This window comes from Desmodus rotundus, chromosome 10, assembly GCF_022682495.2.
Source record: "Desmodus rotundus isolate HL8 chromosome 10, HLdesRot8A.1, whole genome shotgun sequence".
Lineage (NCBI taxonomy): Eukaryota > Metazoa > Chordata > Mammalia > Chiroptera > Phyllostomidae > Desmodus > Desmodus rotundus.
The window spans coordinates 105724012-105737179 of NC_071396.1; the positions used below are offsets into that span (position 1 = coordinate 105724012).

Sequence of the window (13168 nt, forward strand, 5' to 3'; positions counted from 1 at the left end):
TCGTAGAATTCGGTGGTATCCTTGAGTGCAGGTGGGGTGGGCAGCCTTCAGCTCACTTTAACAAGCATATGTAGAAATTACCAAATTCATAAGTTTCTGAGTGATGTCACTTTCCCAACAAATTTCTTAAATGGTTCCCCAGCAAATAAGCATTTCTATTCTAGTGATGCCTTTCTGAGTAAAATGTTGAATCACTCAAAGGTTTCAGACTAGAAAGAGAGAGGAAAAAAATGCTCTGTGGGAGGGGCCACGCTTTATAAAACCAGTCATCCCCGTGTGTGAACTCCAGCAACCCTCGGAGGGCGTGTTTCCTGTCAGAGAGCACCTCGGCCACGACAAGGTATTTCAGAGATTTCTGTGGCCGTCCCTAGGCCGGATGGCCTCGTTGCTTCTGCTCCTTCCTCCCTGCTCTTATTAATAGAGTGTGGTTCTGTTATTACTAATGAAATGCCAAGTGTATGATGTTTTTAGAGGCTAAGTAAACATTCACTGGTGTTTTCTTGTTTAGTTGTTTGACTGGATATATTTTAGCTCAAGATTTGAATTAAATGTATGGCAAGACTTAATCTTGAATCTTGGAAGCCAGCAAATGCCTAAAAAGCATTAACCAAACCAAAATGTACATTAGAGTTTTGATATCAGTTTTATCGAAGAGGTTAGAATGTGTATATTCTTTACTAGCTAGTGTTTTGATACTGAATTTAATGGGAACAGCTAGGATATTTAAAATATATTAATTTAAGTAATGGAAAATAATCTACACATTGAATATAAATATTAAAAAATTAAAAGTTGACTGAGTTTTTTTCTGAAATAATCAGAAATTAAGCAGCTTTTTGGGTTAGGTCAGTTCAATACCAGAATATACATATTGAATTTAGTTAAATAACCGGTGAATTTAGTAAAAGGGAAAAATCAGCCAAACTTGTTGAATTGGGTGAAGTGATAGCTCAATAAATACTTTAGTACTCCATAAAAGACAATTATTCACTGTGAAAGTCATCAAATACCAGAAACTGCTTTTCATTTTGTATGTGGGGGATGGGGTGGGGGGAGCGGAAATTTGTTCATTCTGGACAGAAAGTTTCCTTGGACTTATTGTTTTTTCTTCTCATTGATTTGTGTGGTCAATATCAAACTATTTGCACTGTGTGGTCACAAACAATTTGTTTTAAACGCCACAGCAAATTCCAATCTAACATCAAGTGCCAGGGAGGAGAGGGCCCTGGCGGCCCCTCCCTTGTCCTTTGTTACCTGGGCCAAGTTTCAGTGGCACAGCTGTCAACTTGTGGGGCAGGAATTGCCCCACGCACCAAGGAGCCCAGCCCCGAGTCTGCTTCCCGCCCATTCTTCTCAAGGATCGTAGCAAACAGTAATTACGAGCATAACATAAGGGTTAGTGAAGATGTGTAACTGACTCTTGTTAAGAAACTCACAACAGGTGTTACCTGTTCTGGGCGATCATGCTATTTGATGTCTACTCTGTGACTAACTTTACATGGTCTTGGGCAGATTCCCACTCAAATGTAAGCCACGGATGTGTCTGAGGGTCAGGAGACACTGTACATGGATGCCTTCAGAGACTTCTCATTTTTTAAAAAAAGGTTTATTAAGTTTATTGGGGTGACATTGGTTGATAGAATCATAAAGGTTTCAAGTGCACATTTCGATGTTACAAGATCTGTGTATGACACTGTGTGACCACCACCCAAATCCAAGCCATCTTCTGTCACCATATATTAGATTCCTAAAGCTATAAACTTAAACCTCATTTGGAAGGTAAATAGGAAAAGCCCTAGACTTTCAATCAAAGGCTGCGGTTCAGTCAAGGCTTTGAAACTAATTAGGGATGCAATCTCCATTCCCATCATTTCACCTGTATGACAGGGATTGCTAGGCTTTACTGGGTGAGTAATTATGCAAATTAAATAAAACTCAGTTGAAGAAATTTGGTAACTATAATATAGACATCAGATATTATTTTTGATGTTAAATGCAGTTAATTATATCTTATTTTTAAAAAGGAAATTTAGACTATTTTTAAAGGAAGGAAATGCATGTGGGGCACCTTAATTTTGTCCTTATCTTATTTTTCTTCTGTGTAAAGTCACCTGAAGCCCCAACCTGGCACTAGAAGCCCTCTCTGCTAGTCTGCCATGACCTTGCATTCTGTTAGTGTCCAGGTGACTGAGGATGCAGGTTACTGTACAGAGTAAGCCACGAGAGAAGCATTTACTCTTCTGGCTCTGATCTCTTATTTTTTTTCATGTGGGAATAAAGACATATTTTATTTATTAATTCTCAGTTTGCTTCCAAAACACTGAGATGTTTTACACGAAACATTTTCCCAATAAGACTAATTAATTTAAAAGACAATTTAAAATCAGTAGAAGGAAGAGGAAACAAATTTCTGAGCCACTCAAGTTAACCTAATCTCAGTGATGAAGCAAGAGAAAAAATGTAGTATTTTCTTTAAGCTTAAAAAGCCTTCTAGGAGCATTACAGTCTTGCAATCTTCCTCTTTTTATTTTCTTTTTCTAGTATTTCTCAAACTAGTAACTTGTGTAATCTCTTACGCATCAGAGTCAAGTTGAACACCAGCAGGTGGGGCAGTGTGGGACAGTGGGTAGAGTGGCTTTCTGAAGCAGAGCTGGGCTTGAATCCCTGCATCAGTAGTACACACTGTGACCTTATACAAGTTGGTTAACCTCTCTGAGCGTCAGGGTGGAACCTATACTTTTAATGAAGTATAAGTATTGTACTTAATGCCAGTATCTATCTCGTAGAGATCTTGTGAAGATTAAATGAGAAGATGTGAGAAAGTTTCAGAGAGAAGTTTTACTTAATTTACTATTTTGTCTTGATAAAATACAATAGGGTGGTATTTCAAAGGAGAAATTTTGACACAAATTGCAATTGTTTTCTTAAAAAGAAATGTTCATGACCCATGTGTTCACATAAGACATCCACGGATTAGGTGGAGAGGTGACGGCCAGCCCTGTGGGAAGCTGTGCCCAGTGAGCCTAGACGAGGGCTCAGGGCGTGCCTCAGCTGGGGGCCTCCCCAGCTCCCCCCAGACCCTCCTCAGCCCCTCCCAGCCCTGGGAACCGTCTTCACAAGAAGGTTGCTGTGGACGGATGAGTGTCAGCGTCGTTTGGCATATTTGTATACTCTGGTAATCGTAGGGTGTGTTATAAGCCAATATGAAAGCATAACATACAGATAGGAAGGCGATCATTGGCCAGGACCAACAGATACCTTCACCCGCCTGGGTGTGTCCAAGCATTTGGCTGCATGTGAAGCCTTTGGCCATGGAAGGTGTGTCTGCCATTTTTGTTCAGATGGCTGATCTGGGGTGTGTGTGTGTGTGAGAGAGAGAGACAGAGAGAGAGAGAGAGAGAGAGAGAGAGAGAAAGAGAGACAGAGAGAGACATACCTAGGACCAGTCCTGTGGTGCTACCCTGCACTGACTTTCCTGCTAGCGTGTGGCAGGAAAGGAAGGGACCTTCCCAGCACTCTAAGAAATGAACTTCTCAGCATAAGAAGCTCTTTTGTAGCAAGGCTGTGATGTATGTGCATGTGTATATGGAGGGGGCAGATGTGGGAGGCGGGACTAGGAAAATCCCAACCCTCAAACAGTGAGTCTAAGCCACTTCCAGAAGCAGGACATTTCAACTGGGACCAACACAAATGTGTGTGCCAGTAGCATATGTTTGAATCTGTGTGGACTTGCCTGTGTGCGTGGTGTGTTTGCAGGTGCTGCAAAGAGGTTGAAAGCATGACCTGGGGGCCCACTGACCTGGCTTCACTTCCCAGTCTGGCCCCTAGACAAGTGACACTGGTCACTCTTCTTATGCACTCTGTGCAGCAGTTTCTTCCTTTGCACGAGAGGAGTTAGCAGTGCCTTCCTCATAGGTTTCGGTGAGGACAGAAAGTACAGGTAGAGTGTTCTGAACAGCCTCTCTTGTATAGTAAGAATTCAATAAATGCTATTTCTGTTATTGTTGGTATTGTCATTTTTATTGTGTGGAGTATCACTATGCCTCATGTAACTTCACCGTATCTCAGGTTCAGCTACATAACTTGCAGAACCCAATGTAGACAGAATATGTAGAACTCCTTTTTTAAAATTACTGAAATTTCAAGATGGTGACAGCACAGCTTTGTACCATGTGATGACACAGGTCACATGACCCTATTGCTGTCCCTGTTCTACTTCGTGTTGTCCCACAAAGGAAGAAAAGAGAGGGAACTCCTGCCCTAGGCAGGGTATGGCCTGTACCCCTCTGCTGACGACACCCAAAATGTTGTCTCATCTTTTAGAGCTGTATTTTCTTCCTTACTTCCCTTCTAGGCTGGTACAATGGAAGACATTTATGTGGCAAACACCATCTTTGCCATCAATTTCTTCAAGCAACTGGCAAATGCAAGCCCCACCCAGAACCTCTTCTTCTCCCCGTGGGGCATCTCATCCACCATGGTCATGGTCTACATGGGAGCCAGAGGCAACACCTCAGACCAGATGGCCAGGGTGAGTTTCTGTGGACTCTCCACACAAGGGCTGAGTGGCTCTCAACTGAGCTGCTCTGATTGTGTGCTCGAGATATCTTGACTATCTCAAGGTCAGCCTTCATCACCTGCCCAGCTGGGGCAACATCACCTGTCCTGCCATTACAACACAAGTTCCTTAGATTCAAATCTGCCGAAGAGCCAGACCACAGACCGCCAACTGTAGGTAGCAGAAGGCTTATCAGAGTTTCTTATACTGCGGGGCTGGAAGTGATGACTAGTGACCGCATCTTACATTGTGATAATATAATGTTTATGTTTTCAAAGTGTCTGGCATGCCTTATATCTCTTTTGGTTTTAAGACAAGTGCCATTTTGCAGGTGGGAAGGTGGGCCTTGTGAGGGAAACACCTTTCCCAGGCCTCCTAAGCTGCCCTCACTACTAGCTCAGGGCCCTTCCATTGCTCAGCCAGTGTGCTGTATTTGTTTCCCATTCATGGAAAGAATTCCTCCTAATGGTTTTAAGAGAGTGTCACAAAGAGAAAAGAATGTTCCAGAGGCATGGTGACTATGTTCTTGGAGATGCACGGAGAGCAATGTTGACTCACCCATGTTATTAACCCTCTGAGATCATGTCAACAAAACGAGGCCTGACCTGATGGTCAGTCTTCGAAATTAAGATGGACAGGGCTTGGGCAGCTGGCCTCCTTCTGGGAAATGGCACAGGCTCAGTCAGGAGACCCTTTCACTGAGTCCAGGGTCCTGAAATTACACTGGACTAGTCCAACTGCATGTGGCAATATTCCTAGGAGCTGAATTCAACACATTGAAGACCCACATGATCCTGTTATTTCCTAGGTCAGTGACCCAGACGAGGTCCTCTAATTAAAATTCTTTGCTGTACACATGCACACAAACGTTACCATTGGATCGCTCTGGTTTCTTACAGGCACACATTGTACTTTCGGTCACACCAAAATGCTGCTGGCTACTTTCAGGTTTCCTGTGAGCATTGCACCTCAGTGCATACATGTCCCTCCCAGGCCCCAGGGGACCCATTAGGGATGGGTCTTGTTTGAAGGAGAGAATGTTGGCCAATGTCCTCACAGGAGGAAAGGGACGGACGCATCACTCCTCGTATCTGTGGCAGTTTAAACATCAAGACTTACAACAAAACTCAGTTGTTCAACCCTGACACCAGCAACATTTTGCAAACTTCCTTCCCCTTTACTTTCTTTGCCTTGAAAAAAAAAGACAGTGACCTGCACTAAAAACTTTAGAAAACATCAGGGGCTTAATTTTTTAAATGTAAATAAATCACTTGGACTCAGAAGCAATCTATTTTGGGGGCAAATGCTAAATGAAGCACTCTAGGCTGCTGAAATTAAATAAAGTTAGCTTATGGCTCATTCTGGGCACAATAAACCTTTTCTATCTCTGGAAAGGGCTAGAGCACGTAGGACTATGCAAAGATTTTGTAATGTTGTCTTGTAACTCTGCTGCATGTACACATTTTAAATTCAAAAGCAAATTGAGTCAACTCCCTACTAAAAATCAAGAGGAGAAGATCTTTGGCTTGGAGGGGGAAGCACAAGCTTCGGGGACAAGACCTCCTATCTGTGTTTGGTGGCTTTGCCACTTTAATGAGGTGTGTGAGTGAGGGCATTTAAGGTCTCTGAGCCTAGAGACTAGTGACTAGTAGATAGATTAGTATAAATACCTCATGCTGATTGCTGTGAGGGAAATTTCAGGTGGCTAACGCTTACATATTACATAGAAAAAGTACCTATGCTTGAACCCCATACACAATGGCAGGGAGCCGGACCCAGAACTTCTGAGAGGTCCCTGTTGGCAGCGATTTAAAAGCTAAGTAATTCAGCAAGAACGTGTAACCATTCCCTCTAATTCCCATTGTAGGTGCTTCAGTTTAACAACATGGGAGCCCAGGAAGTCACCCCAGTGAGCCCAGAGAACATCACTGGTTGTGAATTCATGCAGCAGATCCAGAGAGTCACTTATCCCGATGCTATTTTGAAGGTATTGGACTTACTCATATTTGTTTTGTTTTTTTTTATTTCTAGAATCTTCTTGCCTTGAAGTCACAACATTAGACTGTGAGGGAACCTAGTACGGCTTCCCTCATCCCCAGAAAGGAAAGCAAAGCCTCACAGTCCTCAAGTAAATATTCTGTGGTTCCACCCTAAGAAAGCACAAAGTCAGAGTAGAATCCAGACTTTCTGACTTCTAGGCCAAGGCTCTTTCAAAATTCTGTCACACCCCTCTGCAGCTAGTTGGGTTTATGTAATTTATTCTAAAACCATGGTAGAGGAGACTCCTAGACGCATGAAAGCAGACTTCCAGAAGGGTAGGGTAGGGAGTGACACAGAGCTGAGGAATGGAGAAAGTCAGGCTCAATGACTTCCTAAGAGGCCAATGACCTTCAGATATCCCTCCCATAGGCCCCTGTCTATCCATTTATTATCTATCTTTCTGGCTGGCTATCTATCTCAAGTAGTATTATGTTTTCTCAATACTGCATTCCTTAAATTCCAGCTATCCAGCTAAATTATGGGAACTGGACACAGATATGCTTCTCCTGGTAACAACTTCCCATAATTATACTCCAGAGTAAGGTTATGGGAGGGTATCTCCTATAGCTTCCTACTTGGGAACACTGATGCTTCATGCAGCTGTTACCCAGGGAATTATGGCCTGGTGGAGGTGGAGGGGGCCCCTATATGGGCATTCACCAGGTATCTGGAGACAGCTGGCAGTCATCTGCAGGGTTCTGTCTTCTGCTGTGACTGAGCCCCATGTCTGGCTTTGTGTCCACAAACATTAGATTGTAGACTGGAATTCCCCTTCACTTACGTGGTTTTCTAACACCCATGTTTCCCACTGCCTTGACTATCCCTTAATTATAAAGAAGTCCTTTTCGAAGTTATATGAACTTTTAAAGAACATTTGGAAAGGAACTTTTATTGTATTAAAAGTTCCTTAGAGACCTTCGAGTTTAGGAGACTATAACAGGAGCTTCACTTTCCTCTAGGATGTTGGCTACTTCATGGTCAAATCCAATCCATAGGTGAAATATGAAACAAATAAAACATTCCCTCATTAGTTTTGTACCATATCCACATCAAAAATATTTCCTCAGATTCCCCTAAAGTACCAGAAAAAAAGTATATATTAATACAGCATTTTATTGTTGCATAGGAAAAAATGCCATTGCTTGAGAAATATCTTCCTGTGTTACATAAAGAGGATTCCTCCCTTCTGTTCAAGGCACAGGCTGACGACACAATCCACTCAGGCTTCAGCACTCTCATCTCTGCCGTCAACACACCCACGGAGGGTTACATATTGGAAAGTGCCAATAAGCTGTTCGGAGAGAAGTCTGCGAGATTCAGGAAAGTAAGTAAACTCCGTCCTTGAAACAGCAGGGCCCTGAACCTGCAGTGAGGTCACTTTCAAAGCTGTTGTCTAGGATTCATACCCACTGGGAGAGTCAGAATTGCACATGACTAAGGCCTTGGTCATGGCAGCTGACCCTGTGCTTCCCCTATTGGTGCTGCGGCAAAAGCCCCACCTGCAGGGTTGGAAGTCAAGGGGAACGGAACTGACTCCCAGAGTCACTGTCTGCAGCCAGCTCCCTCTGATTTAGTGCCTATAATGCGAAGCATGCAGGAGGGCAAAGAGAGTTGGAGCTCCTGTGTAGGGAAGGGGGTCCACTGAGTGCTTATAATCTGTGCCATCTCTGCTTTCAACACAATATCCAGCTTCCACCCCTACCCTGACCTCAAGTCTGCTGGTCTTGACAGGAAGCCCATAATTTACACTTATACCAAGGTGTGTTCAGTAGACCTTGTACGTAACCTCCTGCACTTTTCTTGCTTTAAAGGAATACATGCAACTATCTAAGAAATATTACTCTACAGAACCCCAGGAGGTTGACTTCCTAGAATGTGCTGAAGGAGCCAGAAAAAAGATTAATTTCTGGGTCGAGACACAAACCAAAGGTAAAACCAAGGAAATGTTTTCTGTTCTTCTTTCCACTTAGAAAACTCTGATCTATTTTTTTAAATCATCCTTGAACTTAGCCCTTAATCCCTTAAAATTCATTCAACCTTAGTTATTTTGTTTAATGTAACCTTATTCTTGTTTAGTTAGTGGTGTTTTAATTGAGGTCTACTAATAGAAGACATATGTTCAGTACTCAAATAATTGGATTTTGAATACCTCATTAGTAAAGAATGTGAAAGATGACAGATGTTTTCAAACATAGGAAATATCAGTATTGAAATAACTGACACTTTGTCCACTGTGGACAAAAAAAAAAAAAAAAAAGGATTTTCTTAACTTCTGGGACTAAAACACCATTTCAAGCAATAGTTTTGCACCTTGGTTTCTTAACTCCCATAATGAAAAAACAAAACAAAACAAAACACATGAACTAAGTTCTATAGACTTTAGAAAGATTTTTGCTCCTCTGAAAGCAGTTGAACTATTTATATCACTTCTTCATTTCCATTCTGGACTTTTAAGCCACTGTTGTAAAGTACCGACACTCTACTGCCACAAAAGAGGCTGGGAAAGTGAAGAATAACAGAAGTGAAAGTAAAAACCAAGTGCCTAGAGACACATGAGAGTGTTGCTTACTGAGAATAGCATAAATTTTCTCTTTAAGCACTGTGTCGGATGGCTGTTAATGAAGCCTAAACATATGTCATTTTTATTTTGTAGGTAAAATTTCGAACTTGTTACCTGAAGGTTCTGTGGATTCAGAGACCAGGATGGTCCTGGTGAATGCTGTCTACTTCAAAGGAAAATGGAAAACTCCATTTGAGAAGAAATTAGATGGGCTTTATCCTTTCCGAGTGAACTCGGTATGAGACTGCAAGACAGATTTTCATCCTGTATTGTAGGGTCTTAGCCAAGACAGAGAAACAATGACTAGGGACCACTCATTGATGTCACTATGTGATATACTACTTAGAAGTTATGGATATTGGACAGTTGATTGACTCTTTTAAGAATCTGAATATCAGTAGTAGTTTTATGGGGTCATATGAATAATGGTGAAAAACCATGGACCCTGTACTTAAATCCTAGACTCAAATGTAGGCTCTACCACTTAGTAGCTATAACCTTCTGTATGTTCCATGAATTCCATTTTTTAATAAATAAAACTTGGTTAATAATAATATCCAACTCAAAAGGTGGTTGTAAGGATTCGATGGGATTTAGCAGAATTCTTGGCCTGTGATCGGTACTAAACAAGTGTGTTAGGAGTATTAGTGTTGTCTGTAATGGGTGTAATATTGAAAAAGATGATAAGGCCAGAGTACTGTATACACATGATTTATTTTGTTGATTTTTTTAAACACAAAAGCAGAAACCCTTCTCTTTTATGTCTAATTGTAAATCTCTTGACATCTTAGTATTAACTTTCATATTTTACTCTTTAATCACTTTAGACTCAGCATAAGCCCGTACAGATGATGTACTTGCACGAGACCCTGAATATTGGCTACATAGAAGACCTAAAGGCTCAGATTCTAGAACTCCCTTATGCTGGAGATGTCAGCATGTTCCTGTTGCTTCCAGATGAAATTGCGAATGTGTCGACTGGCTTGGAGTTGGTAAGCCATTCCAACTTTAAGGGTTTTAGACTTCTGGGCCTAAACTTACCTTTTATGACGAACATGTGCACACCTTAGGAAATGGTGTGCAATTACAGATTTGTGTGAATTAGATGATAGTTACGTGGGGCATGTCTGAAACTTTCATTCAAAACCTTAAACATGTGTCATAATGTTACCTTCCTGCAAAAAATTTACCAATCTTTTAAATTTTTATGTCACCCACAGTGCAGTCACTGATTTTTCACATTGCACGTAGAAGTTGTTTTCCTTCTTCTCTGAGCACTCACTGGTTATTTTCTTAATTTTTGGATTTGCAGCTGGAGCGTGAAATAACGTATGACAAACTCAACAAGTGGATCAGCAAGGTCACAATGGCCGAAGATGATGTGGAGGTGTACCTCCCGCAGTTCAAATTAGAAGAGCACTATGAACTCAAACCCATTCTCAGAAGCATGGGCATGAACGATGCCTTCGTCAAGGGCCAGGCCAATTTCTTAGGAATGTCAGAAGAGGACAACCTATTTCTGTCCGAAGTGTTTCATCAAGCCACCGTGGATGTCAATGAGGAGGGCACCGAAGCAACTGCTGGCACCGGGGCCATCATCTCAGGGAGAACCGGCCACGGAGGCCCCCAGTTTGTAGCAGATCATCCTTTTCTCTTCTTTATGATGCACAAGGCCACCAGGACCATCCTCTTCTTTGGTAGATTAGTCTCACCGTAAAGTTGGAAGGTTCTGTTTCTGTACAGGATTTTGTACTAGGAGCTATAAGCCCCAGAATTGCTATTAGCATCAACAATTTAGGGCCATTTTCTATGTATTTCTGTCTTCCTGAACAACCTACACTATGTACTAATTATCAATACAGAAATAACCAGACAACTGTCAACCATAACATTACAACCCTATTAATTGTCTGGTCTCCTAAAATGGGAACTTGTATCCTTTAGAACTCCCTCTTAGTTTATTTTAAAGCACTAAGTGCTATTGTATTATTTATTATTTTATATAATTTTTTATTATTGCTAAGAGTCTATGCAATGTAGCTGACACAGTTACAGAGACAGGTGATTGGTTATGTTTCTTTCTACGGAAGTGCATTTATTTGTTTTAATGAGGAAGCATGAGTAGGAGTTTTTCTATCCCCTTTTAAGATAAAAACCCAGAAGAAAACATTGAACAATAAGCAAATATATATTATGTGACTTCATAACATAATGCATCACACAGATATGTTTGTAACTGATGTAAAATTGCAAATATATAATAAATAAACATGTTTCCATACAACCACTTGTTTGCTGTCATTCTGTTAGGTCTTTGGATCACAAGACCTATTACAGCTTGATTCCCAGGAAGCAGGCATCAGGCTCATTTGTCTGAACCAAGAAGACAACAGTCAGAATAAAGGAGCCAAGGGGATAAGCGCCCCACCTACGAGGAGCCCCACTGTTGGGGTAGAATTGGTCTGTGTGAAAAGTGGTTTAGAGCTACCTTCGCACAACAGCAGAAGGTGTAGCAATTCAGAAGAATGGTCTGGGTTGGTGTCCTTTGGACATTGGTGTTTAAACCTTAAGAACATCAGGAATAAATGGCAAACTCAGTGGTCCAGACATAGAATGAAGGTCACAGTCACTGATCGGACAGTTCAGAGGAATGAAGTTGGACTGGCAACACAGCAGGAGGGTGTTTCCTTCAAATAGCACTCAATGCTTTTGAGTGGGTCAGAGGCAGAACAGAACATAATTTAAGATCTAGGAACTAAGATACCTAAAGTTTGGGGGGGTGGTGATCTGAACTGGCTGGAGAGTTTGGCTGCAGATGTGTGGTTGGATCCTGGCAATGGGTCGCAGGCACCAGCCTCCCTGTGAGGACAGGAAGGCAGGGATGAATGGCTCAGGGAGCTTAGTGGCTAAATAGGTGGCCTCAGGACCCTGAGCATCTGCATCCAAGTCTCAGTTCTAACGCTTACTTGTCATCTGACCATCGGTGAGGAATGGTGCTTCTTTATGCTCCTTTCCTTCCAGGGTAAACTAGAGAAAACGATGCTTTTTTCATACGGTTGCTATGATGGTTAAGTGAATTCATGCATAAGAAGCAATTAAAAGAATTCTTGACATATACAGTATTTAAAAATGCTAGTGATTATGATTATTATCTTTGTAAGTAATAAACTGTCTCTGGTTTTATTTCCTTACTGTCAGCTGGCCAAGCATAAAATCGCAGAAAATTATTCAGTGAAAATTTTTAAGGCTTGAATTGTGGTTTGTTTTCTCAAAGACATTCTTGAAAATTAGGGATTCTTTAAAAATTTTTTTAAAATATTAATTTATTTTTATTTATTTTTAATTTTTTAATTAAACATTTTTTATTGCTGTTCAATTACAGTTGTCTGCATTTTCTCCCCATCCTTCCACCCCACCCCAGCCAAACCCATGTCCCTCCCCTGCCTCCACCCTCCCCCTTGGTTTTGTCCATGTGTCGTTTATAGTAGTTCCTGAAAACCTCTCTCCCCACTATCCCCTCCCCACTCCCCTCTGGTTATTGTTAGATTGCTCTTAACTTCAATGTAAAGACTTATTTTAAAGCTGCTTTGTTTAATGTGAATGTTTAAAAATATTTATCCAAAAAGTCTTGGCTTGCTTCTGTGTTCACCAATAGTGTTTATTTGTTTTTCAAAGTAAGTTTTAAAAACTGCAGGAAGCCTGATTCTTGCTTCATGCATTCCCCACTTATTTTTTAGATACATTTGTCTATGTACTTCCATAATTCATTCAGCAAGGCTATAAGTAGTAGCTTCCTGAACTGTTGTTATGGAACAGCCAATGGGGTCCTGCTGCCCACTGCCACCCTCTAGACCAAATTCCGGAGGCAAAGGTTTGGTGATAAAGGAAATAACTCTTTATTCAAAAGCTAGGCAATTTTGGAATAACAGCTTTCCCCATGCATTAGTTGGTTAAGCCTATCAATTAAGGCTAACATCTCTAACTCTTTAGTTACAGCTTTAATTATATCA

General features: G+C 41.3%; 1 protein-coding gene across 2 annotated transcripts; it reads left to right on the plus strand.

Moving 5' to 3' along the window:
- Positions 1–295: 295 nt before the first annotated feature.
- SERPINB2 (serpin family B member 2) lies at positions 296–11436 on the plus strand. 2 transcript variants are annotated; one of them, XM_045187986.3, is made up of 8 exons: positions 296–340; positions 4355–4531; positions 6426–6545; positions 7725–7922; positions 8410–8527; positions 9252–9394; positions 9986–10150; positions 10471–11436. In XM_045187986.3, the coding sequence occupies exons 2-8, from the start codon at positions 4364–4366 to the stop codon at positions 10873–10875; spliced, it is 1317 nt and encodes a 438-aa protein (XP_045043921.2). In that variant the 5' UTR covers positions 296–340; positions 4355–4363; the 3' UTR covers positions 10876–11436. The 2 variants fall into 2 exon arrangements, with proteins under 2 accessions (XP_045043921.2, XP_024436470.2); XM_024580702.4 differs by having other exon boundaries at positions 7794–7922.
- The last annotated feature ends 1732 nt before the right edge of the window (positions 11437–13168 follow it).